Consider the following 12971-nt stretch of genomic DNA (forward strand, 5'->3'; position numbering starts at 1 on the left):
TCTTGACAACCTGTTTATCGTCTTTGTTGTTACTAAAATTAGTCTTAATACGTTTAAAAATGAATTGCTATGTGTAGAGATTAATTTGACTGTAATTTTGGACACTTTCCTTGTAATTTTGGTCAGCTAATCCGCTTCAATTTAATGACCATTGTTGTTCACTTCAAGAACCTAATTTATTAAAAGTGATTCCAACAACCGTTAACCGATTACCGAAAGATCGGTTAACCGCCATATTTTAAAGGCCGTTTTAAAATCGGTTTTTAGAAATGAAGCCGGTTTAAAACCGTTTCTTGGGAGAAATTTTAAAATTTCTCTTAAGCTTAGGTTTATTTCTTGAAATTCAAGATACACTGCAGAATAATTTCTTGTATAAAAGTGGTCTAAAAGAGTATTTTGTTTTGCTCCACAGCATTTTGCATTATACTTTGTTGTGATAATTAACATTAGCACGGTAAGCCTAAAATTAAAGGCGAGAAATTTGAAAAAAACAGGACTGCTGTCGTCTTAGTTTAGTTTTGTGCCATCAAGTTAGTGTCAAAGACTTTCTTTTTGCTAAAATATATTGAAGTGTACTCTATTTGAGTGTTTCATTAAAGAGTTTTTACCTCAGTGATCCTCAAAAACACAACAGACTTTAGAAGGATGGAGTGCAATATGATTCTAAATGTAATGTGTAGTTGTGGTAAAATAGTAATGTTGAAGGGTAGTAGTTATGGGTTTCCTGTACGTTTCTTCCACTTTTGAAAAGTATTATAGCTTTAAGGTTTTATCGGAAATTATTTCAGGACTTCTTTACTTGAAAATATTTATTAATATTTAAATAAATTCATTAATATTTATTATTCGAAAAAAACTCTATAGCGAATATAGGTATTTTATATTTTTGGGAATGTTATTTTTCTTCCACGATTCAAATTTTCTAAACTTAACAAGATTTAAGAGGATAAATTTTTCAGTTTGTTCATCAAAACATTCTCTATATTTTTTTTTCATTTCTCAAGATTTAGAACAAAATTTTCAAGTACTTCCTCATTAACGATTGTCAAAGATGACAACTTTTAAAAACAATTTATTGTAAGTAAAATGAATTTTATGAAAAAATATGATTTTTTAGGGCAATATTGCATCAGCTTTTTCACGGTACATTTTTGTTTTTTGAAAGAACATCCCAGTAATTTTCCTTCACTAATGAAATTTTCTAAACTATCCTAAAATATTATTTTAAAAACAAAATAAAGCAATAAAAAAATAAGTTATAAACCAACTGAGAAAAAGAATATATTAATATGTTAAATATTACATAAAAGTTTAAGTTCTGAAAAATTAGGGGAGACTGGGGCAAAAAGTCACAAAACTGATATTTTATTTTTTTACAAGCTACTCGAGCGCTTAAAAAATTTCTAATTAGCGCAGTTTTATAGGAAATTTACCGCTCTACAACTTTATGGAAGTTGTTTTCCTCTATTTTGTAAGGAAATACGTTTATCGAGCCAATTTCTAAAAGGTAATTTTGTGAACATTTTCAAAAATGCTGGGGTAAATAGTACCAGACATGGGGCATTATCATATTATGATTCGCTTTATTACGGGCTTTCGTAAATTAAAAAAAAAATAGCTAGGTCATATATTTTTATAGAAAATTTATTCCTCTACACCTTTTTAAAACACAGTTTTCTCTATCTGAACGAGAAAAGTGCTTTTCAAACTATTTTAGAAAAAACACACAAGAGACTGCAAATCGTTTGACCAATGCAAACAACAAGCGGCGAAACATGATAATGACGTTTCTTTTCGCCGTGAGACATCAGAAATTGCATCGCTTTTTGTTACTTTTTGCTCTATACCTTTTGTTACTTTTTACCCCAAGTGACCATTTTTAATAAAAGGATTTCTGGAGAAAAGAACTTTTGTGAAATTCTAAAATAGATAGCGGATTCGTATTCAAAAAATCGAAATTATTTAGAAAGTATTCACCAGTGCATCAATTTTGGAAATAAGTAGGTCAAAATTGTTATCTTCTGCAAGGAAAATATTTCAAAAATAGGGCTGAAAATTTCGATATTTTTTATTTTCTAAATTCCTTGTTCGAATTTTAAGAAACTTACGACATTGAAGAAGGTCTATGGAGGCTATCTATAGAAAAAATTTTAAGCCACTATCTTATTTATCTTGGAAGATATTGAATTTTCAAATTTTCAATTTGTGACTTTTTGCCCCAGTCTCCCCTATCATAGCTACTCCCACGACTGCACCTACGCTTGCTGGAGGCAAAGGGAAATTTTCTGTGTCTTGGAAAATTATTCTACACATTCTCTTCCGTATAATTTCATCCATTTCATCCCTGTCAGGATTTTGAACATTCGGAATTTTGGCTTTCGGGATTTTGGCTGCCTCCGGATTCTAAGTGTAATGTGTAGTAAAATAGTAATGTTAATATTATATGAAAGGTAGTAGGGGTAGTAGTTAGGGGTTTTCTGTACGTTTCTTCCACTCTTGAAAAGTATTAATCACTTGTAAAAATAAAAGGAACAAATTGATCCAAATTTGATCCTTTTACAAAGGATGGAACAAATTTCAAACTTTGAATGCACATTTAAATTGAAACTAATTAATCGGTTTTAGAGTCATCCAAAACCGATTAACCGTCTACCTAAAAAAACCGGTGTTATACTTACCAAGTCCTTTTCGTGTTTATGAGAAAAGAATCATAGAATGTCACAGGGAGCCCGGAAACTTTCTTTGATTTCGGCACTCTAAGTACGCACGGATTCCCGCATTCCCTGGCCCTTCTGGGATCCTTTTCACCTTTTCTCACTATATCCCCGTTCATAGAGATGATGTTTCTTTGTTTCTTTATGCACTTATACAACATAGTCATCAGAAAAGCTACAACTTCCAAAAAAAACCTGTCCAAAGTAACAAGGATCACCTCACTGGTAAATTTCGGAAAAAAATTGTCCATTTTTCACACGAAAAACATAATTAGGAAAGTAAATTTCACTTCAGGCCAATTGAACAAATCATTATTAACGTGAATCAAAACAATATTCAATGAATACTTAATAATATCACTTAAAAATATCGAGGAGAAATTATTAATAAATACTTCACATTGAAAATTTTGGCGGGAATTTGACTGGTCGAATTGCGCCTTTTTCACTTTGAGGTGAATAAATTAAGTCGAAAGTGGTGAATAAAAAACATAGAAAACATTGGTGCAGAACATAGAAAACACAAAGGATGGCAGCCGGACCAATTGCTGAGCGAAATCAAGGTAATTTTTGAATAATATTGTTTTTCCTCAAAAGAAAAGAGAATTTTCTTGTTCTGTGTACTCTGTACTGTTATTTATCTAAAGAATTTATTTGAAATGGCAAATTTATGAATGTTTTTGAGTGTTTTTATAATTCTAACCTCACTTTCAGATGCTACGATTTATGTCGGAGGTCTGGATGATAAAGTCTCAGAATCTCTGCTGTGGGAGCTCTTTGTACAGGCTGGACCAGTTGGTAAGTTACTTAAGGGTGTTTTGAGTTTAATCGCCGACTGAGAATTTATTTCTTTTCCAGTTAATGTCCATATGCCCAAAGACCGAGTGACGCAGATGCACCAGGGATACGGATTTGTGGAATTTCTGGGCGAGGAGGATGCAGATTATGGGATAAAAATCATGAATATGATCAAATTGTATGGGAAGCCCATCAGAGTGAACAAGGCGTCGGCTCATCAGAAGAATCTCGACGTGGGAGCCAATATTTTCATCGGAAATCTCGATACGGAAGTCGACGAGAAGCTTCTCTATGACACATTCTCAGCCTTTGGCGTAATTCTCCAGACGCCGAAGATTATGAGGGATCCCGAGACGGGTAATTCCAAGGGATTTGCTTTTATTAACTTTGCCAGTTTCGAAGCTTCTGATGCTGCAATGGATGCCATGAATGGCCAGTACCTCTGCAATCGTCCAATTTCGGTTTCCTACGCCTTCAAGAAGGATTCCAAGGGAGAGCGTCATGGATCGGCAGCTGAGCGCCTCCTGGCAGCCCAAAATCCCCTTTCGCATGCCGACAGACCCCATCAGCTCTTTGCGGATGCTCCTGTGCCGCCTATGATGCCAATGCCAGCCGGAATGATGGGTCCTATGATTCCTCCTCCTCTGATTGCTCCTCCACCACCTCCAGTTGCACCTCCAAATCCTCCATTCCCATCATCTGTTCCCCCGCCACCTCTTCCACCCATGCAGCCTCCAGTGCCGCCCTCACAGCCCCCACTGCCTCCCACTCCCGTGGGAATTCCTCCGGCTCCGCGCATGATGCCCGGACAGCCACCTTGGTCACAGAATGGAGCTCCTGGAACAGCTCCAGCTGGCTTTCCGGGTGGAAACTTTCCGCCGGCACCTCCACCGCCCGTGGCTCCACCGGCTCGACCCCCAGCGCCACCGCCCAATTTCCCCCGGATGCCGGCTCAAGGGAACTTCCAGAGACCACCATTCCCACCCCGAGGAATGCCACCACCTCCGCCAGCCAATTTCAGCAGCGACACTTTCAATTCATTCTAAAATAAAAGCATTTTAATTTCTCTCTCTTTTTAATGGACTTCACTTTGTCTTCCTGGAGATCTCTTTGGGTATTAGCTAATGCTGCAAATTCTTATGTGTCCAGAGACTTTGATCACTTACGAAACTCTTTTGACAGACATCACACTCGTAAATCTTCCGCTGATTTAGAGTTCCTGAATGCGTAATCATGTGACGCCTGTAAGACCATTTCCGTCCAAATATTTGGTTGCAAATGCTGCAACAAGTACCTTTGGGCTCTTTTTTAGACTCTTTAGCTCCGTAAACTTTTTGGGACTCAGATCTTTTGCGCTTAGGACTTTCGAGAGGTTCTGCTACTGCCGGAACTTCAGGGTACGGCTCACTTGGAGCATTCGATGTATTTTCATTTCCCGGAAACGGGGGTAGTTTATCCAATATTTTCTTATTTTCACTCAACAATTTATGCAGGGTCTCGCGTACTTCAACCAGCTCTACTGAACCTAAACACCCATTGGCTTTTCCATCCGGCTGAGGCTTCAAATTGTCTTCGGCTTTAGACTTGGACTCGATAAGTTCATCATCACTCCAATCAATTGGACTCGTAGCAGCATCCTTCATCTTCACTAAATACCCGCTAAAGCAATCGCCAGTCTGCATAAAAAGGAACATTTTTCAATGAAAGACGCCATATTGAAATTTACACTCTGTTCAGAATTCTTCAATTTTTATAAAGAATCTAAGGAATTATCGGTTAAACCACTTACCACATGACCACGAATAGAACAGCGAATCCCTTCATTACTAGCCATTACAAATACTTGGTGATTTTCCGAAGATTTTGTGCAATAAATCAACAGAGCGGCACAGCGCACCGCACACAAAGTTTGTTTCACCCGACTGACACCGTGTTGGTACACTGTTAAACTCTGAGTAGATCAACTAACACCTAGTGAGCATAGAAAGGGTAGAGTCAGCCCTTTTGGCCAAGTAACCACTTTTGGCCACCTAAAGTAAAATCACATTGTAAGGCAATTATAAGTTTATTTAGAACAGGAAAATGGGTCTTATTTCGTTACCTCTAATCTAACGAATCAGAAAATCATATTTGATTTTGATTCGACTTGATTAATTCTAAGTTATTGAAAGAAATTCTCGACAAGGTAAACAATAACTAAAAAAAATATGGGATTCTTAAGAAACTTGTTAATGTTAAGAGAAATTGTTTTGCATTTATTTCATATTTTTGATGAAGATATGTGATGATATTCAATGAAAGTCCATTTCTTAATTAACTAAATTTTATTGTAATATCATCCTTAATAAGATTTTCTAACAAGGGAAGTACTCGAGTCATCAAATTCAGAAAAATCTGAGGCTTTGCTCAACTACGCATAAAGGCATCAAATTAAACGTGGTATATTCAAAAAGTGCGAAATCGGGTTAATTTTTTTTTAAAAATTCCCCAAAGTTGAAAATGACACCTTACGCAGCACATAATAAAGAAAATTCGTATGGGACTGCATGCGGCGCTGGCTCAGAGGTAGCGCACCGGACGTTCAACGGGAGTTCCGCGGGTTCGATCCCTGGCTCCTTCTGCTTTTTTTTCCTTTTAATATCTTTTTTTTCAATTAAACATTCTATTCTTTATTAAGTAGTATTATTGTAGTGTAAATTGCTTATCTAGAGTGCTGAATTAAAATCCCCAACAAATTTTTAAAAGCGAAAGTGCATCCCATAATTTATCAAATAATCAATTTACTAGTAGAAAAAAAAACCTGTATGTACTTACAATCAGGTATCTGAGGATCGTTGTAAATATTATTTAAAGTTTTTATTGAAATTTTATAAAAGATTAGAAAGGTCAAAGACCCAAACCAATTTTTTTGGAAAAATTCATTTGGAAACCTGTGCTCAAATAAATGTTTAAGGCACACTTGTAATCCATATGCTCTCGTTGTGGTACTTTCTGTTTTAATCATTACAGAAATCCACAATACACGAATTAGTTTTTTTTTAAACTAATTAGTGAATATGGATTTCAGTAAAGAAATTATTAAAACAGATAATGCAATCACAATGTGCACATCGAATGAAAGATATACTTTCACAATCAGTTTGAGTGCAGGTTTCCAAATGAATTTTTCCAAAAAAATTGGTTTGGGTCTTCGACCTTTCTAATCTTTTATAAAATTTCAATAAAAACTTTAAATAATATTTACAACGATCCTCAGATAGCTGATTGTAAGTACATACAGGTTTTTTTTATTTTTCTACTAGTAAATTGATTATTTGATAAATTATAGGATGCACTTTCATCGCTTTTAAAAATTTGTTGAGGATTTTAATTCAGCACTCTAGATAAGCAATTTACACTACAATAATACTACTTAATAAAGAATAGAATTTTTAATTGAAAAAAAAAAGATATCAAAATGAAAAAAAAGCAGAAGGAGCCAGGGATCGAACCCGCGGAACTCCCGTTGAACGTCCGGTGCGCTACCGCTGAGCCAGCGCCGCATGCAGTCCCATACGAATTTTCTTTATTATGTGCTGCGTAAGGTGTCATTTTCAACTTTGGGGAATTTTTAAAAAAAAATTAACCCGATTTCGCACTTTTTGAATATACCACGTTTAATTTGATGCCTTTATGCGTAGTTGAGCAAAGCCTCAGATTTTTCTGAATTTGATGACTCGAGTACTTCCCTTGTAAGAAATTAAATAAAAATCGGATGTGGCTAAGAGAGCTTACTTTTTTCGGCTGTGTACACTTGACTCTTCGTTATCCGGCTGAAGTGGGGACGAAACGACATTTTGGTTTTTTGAATCTGGTCAACGTTTTTCATATTTTCTGCTGTGGGAATTTGTTTGCTGTCGAAAACAACAGAATTATGCCCAACGCACAATAACTTTTGTTTAGTAAGCATGTTTTTGGCATTTAAATGAGAGTGAGTGAGATCTAGATCTAGTCATCTCATTCTCTCTCATAGAAAATTTTGAAAACATGTTTACAAACAAAAGTTATTGTGAACTGGGCATTATCTTTGTGGTGTGTTTATGTTTCATTTTGTAGCACGATTGTGTGTCAAAAACTTTGAGAAAATGAAAATAACACATTAATTCACTCTGGACAAACTGCATGCTTCGTAAAAAATCGTTTTAAATACATCAACCGCCAGCGTTTGGCTGCTGTCACCCGGATAACGAAGAACGAAGAGCCGTGCGTAAGTACTTTTGGCCATTCATTTTCAGTAAAACCAATCGTGACTTTTGACTGATTTTTACATCAAATAGAAAATGTGCAAAAAGTCGTTTAAAATACTCTAATAATAATATAAAATTGGTGTTAAATAAGAATATGACTTGTGCTGTGTATTTGTGAAAGTTTTCGAAAGCTATTTCTTCTGTTATTTTATTAAAATTCTATTGGAAACAAGTGGCCAAAAGTGCTTACAAAGTGGCCAAAAGTATTGAAATAACTTTAACAAATTCAATCTGGTTACTATAATTTTTATTTAAAATAATTTTTATTGGAGTTATAAAAGTTTATTTTTGTCAAGTGAGTTTAATAAACAAAGTTACGCAGATTACAAATATGAATATATCTAATAATCGCAAAAATGAAGTTACGACGAATGCTGATTCAACTGACGAATTATATTTTAAAAAATTTATCGTGTGCCAAGGTTGGGTCTTTCAAATTAAAATTGCTTCCTTATTTTTAATTTTTTTTTTTCTTTCCTTGTCCAATAATCCAACAAAAGCAAGTGAGCTCCTAGGTCCAAGAAAAACACTAATAATTCCACTTGCAACATTTTATTTACTTCACCTAATCCTAATACATTTCAACTTCATTTTACTTTAATTTCCGGAGGCCAGATAGGCCACTTTAGATACCGCGGATAAGAATGTTACACAAGATCACTCTTGGACGAACAGGGATGGATCTTTTAGAGATCGCCTGTTGTTGCTCTCTTCCAAATTCATTTTATTCATAGAGTAACAACGGAATAAAGACTATCTGTAAGAGAAGGGTTCAGTCATGCAACTTTTCATTGAAATATAACCTCAATTTTACCTGAGCAAAGCCCTCTTCAAATCTCACTCTACCCTATTTCTCAGCTTGTCCTTGAGATCCTATAAATTAGAAAATCTTGTTATCTCCTAATTTCCCTATTCATTTCCTATCCCTTACAGATATCACTTTTTTAGTCAATTTAGCTCGCACGTGGCGTCTCAAATTCTTGCCGGAATATCTCTGTTCTATAGCTTCAGTTTCCTATAAATACATTCTCCTACAGACTTCTAAATTAATTCTCTTTTATCGGTCTACTTACGGTATTCCGAAGTCTAATCAATTAGTATCACTTTGATTAATATCGCTCAATATTTTCGCGTCCGCCTTTCTCAGAATTCCCTGTCACAATTCTACTCTAAGCCCTAACAACATGGATGCCCTTCCATTTTTAGTACACAATTCGAATTTGAATCTGTAACATCGCCTAACGAACAAACCGGGGCAGATTTCCAAAGTCTACTCAAAACTGTATTCAAAAATAAAATAATTAAGTAGTGAAATATTACAATTTGGTGTTTTATATGCGTTGCTCAATTATAATCTCAAAGCGATAAATTGCTTTCATACGTATTTTCAGTTAAGTCCTGCTAACCTTAAAACGACTCTCGCGTGTCAGTGCCATTTCCATATATTTTTCAATTTTTTTTTTGTTTGAGAACTGCTGACCGGTTGGCATACTTTTGCTGATCGGTTCACCAAAATTTTTGCTGGAAAAGCTACTTTTTTTAGCTAACTCTGCTCGCTCGCTAGATTATATATTAATAAATTGAAATATCAAATAGGAAAAAAATATCACGAAGCCAGAATCGAACACAATGCATTTCTGTGAAATGTGAAATTCTATTAAAAAAAAAGTAATAATTAAATTCAAATTAAAATTCTGAAGTAGCCAGGAAATTAAATTAAAAATGCAGACTACAAGAAAATTTGGAGGTTATTAAAAAAACAACTTACCAATTAATCGTTGAAGTGGTTAATGAATTTTTATTATGCATGAAAAAAATCCATAACATAAAATTTCTTTTTAGAACACTTGAATTTTGATTAGCAAAATTTAAAACATTTTTGGTCTTTTAAAAATGTGTAAAAATTTCTGTGTAAAGAAATCATCCATAGATTTTTTCCAGTGTATTTTCCCCTTAATAAAAACATAGAATTTTTGACAGCAAGAGTGGTGAATAACTTTGTTTTGCTTTCAATTTTTGGTAAAAATTGTTTTTCTTGGGAAATTACGTATTTTCACTGTGAAAAATGACCACAGCTGCTCGTCCAACATTTGATCCTGCCCGTGGAGGATCAGGACGTGGCGAGAAGGATCTCAGTGCACTCTCCAAGCAATATTCCAGCCGAGATTTGCCTGGACATACAAAGCTCAAATACAGGTTAGGTTTCTTTCACTTTTTTCTCATTTTCTCCCAAAAATGGGTCTCTTGTGGGGCTGCATGGGGTTCAGAGTTGGATTCAGTGTCTAGGGAATGGTAATGAAGTTTTTTATTTGGTTTCCAGGGAGACGGGACAGAGCACTAGCGATGAACTGAGGAATCGTGACTTCCGGAAGGAGCTGGAGGAACGTGAACGTGAAACTGGTGTGAAGAGCAAGGCCACAATCCCCATTCCGGCTGTTGTACGTCGTGCCATCGAGCAGAATGCCTCGGCCAGCAAGAGACCCAAAATGGATCAGATTCCAGCTGCTAATCTCGATGCTGATGACCCTGTGGATGGAGATTCGTCAGATTCTGATGATTCTGACGATGACACAGCTGCCCTCCTGGCTGAATTGAACAAAATCAAGCGCGAGAGGGCTCAGGATTCCAACAGGCGAGAGACACTGCGCAAGCAGGAAGAAGAGAGAATCAGAATGGAAAATATCCTTTCGGGGAATCCTCTGCTGAACTACAGCTCAGCCCCACGGGGTGACCTAAAGATCAAGAGACGATGGGATGATGATGTTGTGTTCAAGAACTGCGCCAGGTACGAGCCCAATAAGCGAACTCCGGCCTTCATCAATGATTCACTTCGCTCAGAATTTCACAAGAAATTCATGGATAAATACATTAAGTAGATTTTCACAAATCCCGGAAAATTCCCTTCCCTTCCCTCCTGATACTTTGCGAAATAAAACTAATTGGACACAATTTAAAAAGTGTTTTTATTTACATTTATTTATTTATTTATTTTGGTTCCTGGGATGAATCCAAGGGGTAAATATGCGGTTGAATTCGTTTAATAAAATCGCGATTAGACGATTTTTCTCGCAAAAATCGCGCGATTTTGGCATTTTTGCAATCACTAAAAATAATACTTGCAGAGTTTTACTTTAAAATAAATGCTCGGGACCGAAAAAAGCCCGCGAATTCACTACTATGATACAGAAAAATTGCATACCTGTAGGAGATTATCTTTGGAATAAATCATGGAAACGCCGTGATGTATACAAAACACTTCGGATCCAATATCTGAGTCTATTTTGAGCGCCAATGGTTCATTATGAAATGCATAACAGGGAGTTCCGCTTTGAAAGAAATTCTAGGGATCGAAAAAAAGCTCGAGAATTCACTTCAGTGACACAGAAACATTGCATATCCACAGGAAAATTCTTTGGAATAAGTTACGAAAACGCCGTGATGTATGCAAAATATTTTCGGCGCCAATTTTTCAGCCTACACTCAGTCCCGGGATTAAGCACATTTTCGGGACCGAAAAAACGCACGAAATGGCATTATGCAACGAGGAAATTTGCATACTGCATACCAGCAGGAGATTTCTTTTGAATAAATCGGGCGTAGAACGACTGTCGCGCGGAGTAAAAGTAATCAGAACAAAAAGATTCACCTGTTTAAAAGTAATGCATTAACAAACAGTACAGTTTTGGCCAGGGGGGTGACATTAGCCCTGAAAAATGCGACCAGTTTTAGTTTACATTTTTTCTGTTTTCATACACATTTCACGAGATATCTCCAAAACTACGTAGGTTGCCAATTTAGAGTTTTTGGTTGCCTATTCTATATTAAATTGGCTTTTATGTTGCATTTGTATTATTTGCCAATTCATTCTACAATGATAGAAAACAGCTACTAAACTCAAAAGTTTTCTCGCCACGCTAAAAACATAATGGGAGACATAGGAAACGTCATGCCCCTGGTTTTGGCCATAGAATTCGTCAATAAATTATTAGAATATATATTTAATAATTTTCACCTTAATAAAAGAAATTAAATTATTCTAAAAAAAGCTGAATTCTTGTGAGAGTTAAATGGTAAAAGGTAGCTAACAATTTAAAAACCAGTGATAAGCCCAGTTGGAACCTCAACTTATGGTAGCTGAGATTCCTTGTGATATTCTTTACAGATGCTTGCCACTCGGAATGCGTGAAAATTCGATTGTGAGTTAAATTTTGAGGGTAATGGCTCTGGCACACCTTTTAGATCAGGAAAATTTCATGAAGTCGAAATTCACATCCCTTTCTTTTTCACATGTTTTGCATATGACTATCTTATTCTTTCGCATACCAAATTCGATTGAGCTAAATTGAATTTGGTGTGATGTTTAAAAGAAGAAGAAGAGTGCAAGAGAACGAAGTAGACATATGCAAAGCATGTGAGAAAGAAAGGGATTCGAATTTCGACTTCATGAAATTTTCCTGATCTAAAAGGTGTGCCGGACCTATAAAGAATTGCGTTTAACCAATTTTATCCACTTCGGTGGCCGATAACCGTTTGCTTTAGGCGATTCTTTACCTTCAAAATTCAACTCACAATCGAACTTGCGATTTAGTGTATTAGCAATAATTGCAATGTAAATATAATACAGTGATATATTGTCCACATTAGTCATCACCATTTACCCATAAATTCAAACTAAAAGAAAGTGCTTCAAATTGAAGAGGTGATCAAGATTATTTAGCTATTTTTGTGTATTGAAAAAGCAAATCAAAACTCCAGGAGGGCAAGAAAAATTAAGAACTTTATGTTCTTAATACAGGGGATTAAAACCCACAGCGCAAAAAATAAAGCCTCAATATATTATATAATTTTAAATTAATCTTTATCAAAAAACGATCATAATTGGACATAAAACTCGCACTACTTAAGTTAAATATGGTTAAAATCCTAGAATCGGCACTGCTTCAGCATAAAACGGTTAATATTCCGTTCAAATCTCGCACAACTTAAGCTTAAAATGAATTCACTTGTTAGTTTGTTTCACTCATAGCTTCAACACGAAAAGGTTAAACTTCCAAATAAATAAAGAGCGTACAGTTGCAGTTCAAAACGGTTAATATTGAATATAAAATCCTCACAGCTTTCGAACGAAACGTTTAGCAATTTAGATAGTTTTTACTTGGATTCAGTGCAGATT

General features: G+C 35.5%; 3 protein-coding genes across 3 annotated transcripts; 2 read left to right on the plus strand and 1 right to left on the minus strand.

Annotated features, from left to right (window-relative positions):
* Positions 1-3214: 3214 nt before the first annotated feature.
* On the plus strand, positions 3215-4585 carry LOC129806190 (splicing factor 3B subunit 4). Its single transcript, XM_055854592.1, has 3 exons — positions 3215-3277; positions 3429-3512; positions 3573-4585. Exons 1-3 carry the CDS (start codon positions 3244-3246, stop codon positions 4556-4558), a joined length of 1104 nt encoding a protein of 367 aa, XP_055710567.1. The 5' UTR covers positions 3215-3243; the 3' UTR covers positions 4559-4585.
* On the minus strand, positions 4532-5425 carry LOC129806191 (ras-responsive element-binding protein 1-like). Its single transcript, XM_055854594.1, has 2 exons — positions 5302-5425; positions 4532-5188 (listed from the first exon to the last, which is right to left on the minus strand). The coding sequence occupies exons 1-2, from the start codon at positions 5344-5346 to the stop codon at positions 4634-4636; spliced, it is 600 nt and encodes a 199-aa protein (XP_055710569.1). The 5' UTR covers positions 5347-5425; the 3' UTR covers positions 4532-4633.
* Positions 5426-9781: 4356 nt separating this feature from the next.
* On the plus strand, positions 9782-10747 carry LOC129806192 (protein CWC15 homolog). The gene is made up of 2 exons (XM_055854595.1): positions 9782-9994; positions 10119-10747. Exons 1-2 carry the CDS (start codon positions 9864-9866, stop codon positions 10672-10674), a joined length of 687 nt encoding a protein of 228 aa, XP_055710570.1. The 5' UTR covers positions 9782-9863; the 3' UTR covers positions 10675-10747.
* The last annotated feature ends 2224 nt before the right edge of the window (positions 10748-12971 follow it).

Source organism: Phlebotomus papatasi, chromosome 3 (assembly GCF_024763615.1).
Source record: "Phlebotomus papatasi isolate M1 chromosome 3, Ppap_2.1, whole genome shotgun sequence".
NCBI classification, from domain to species: domain Eukaryota; kingdom Metazoa; phylum Arthropoda; class Insecta; order Diptera; family Psychodidae; genus Phlebotomus; species Phlebotomus papatasi.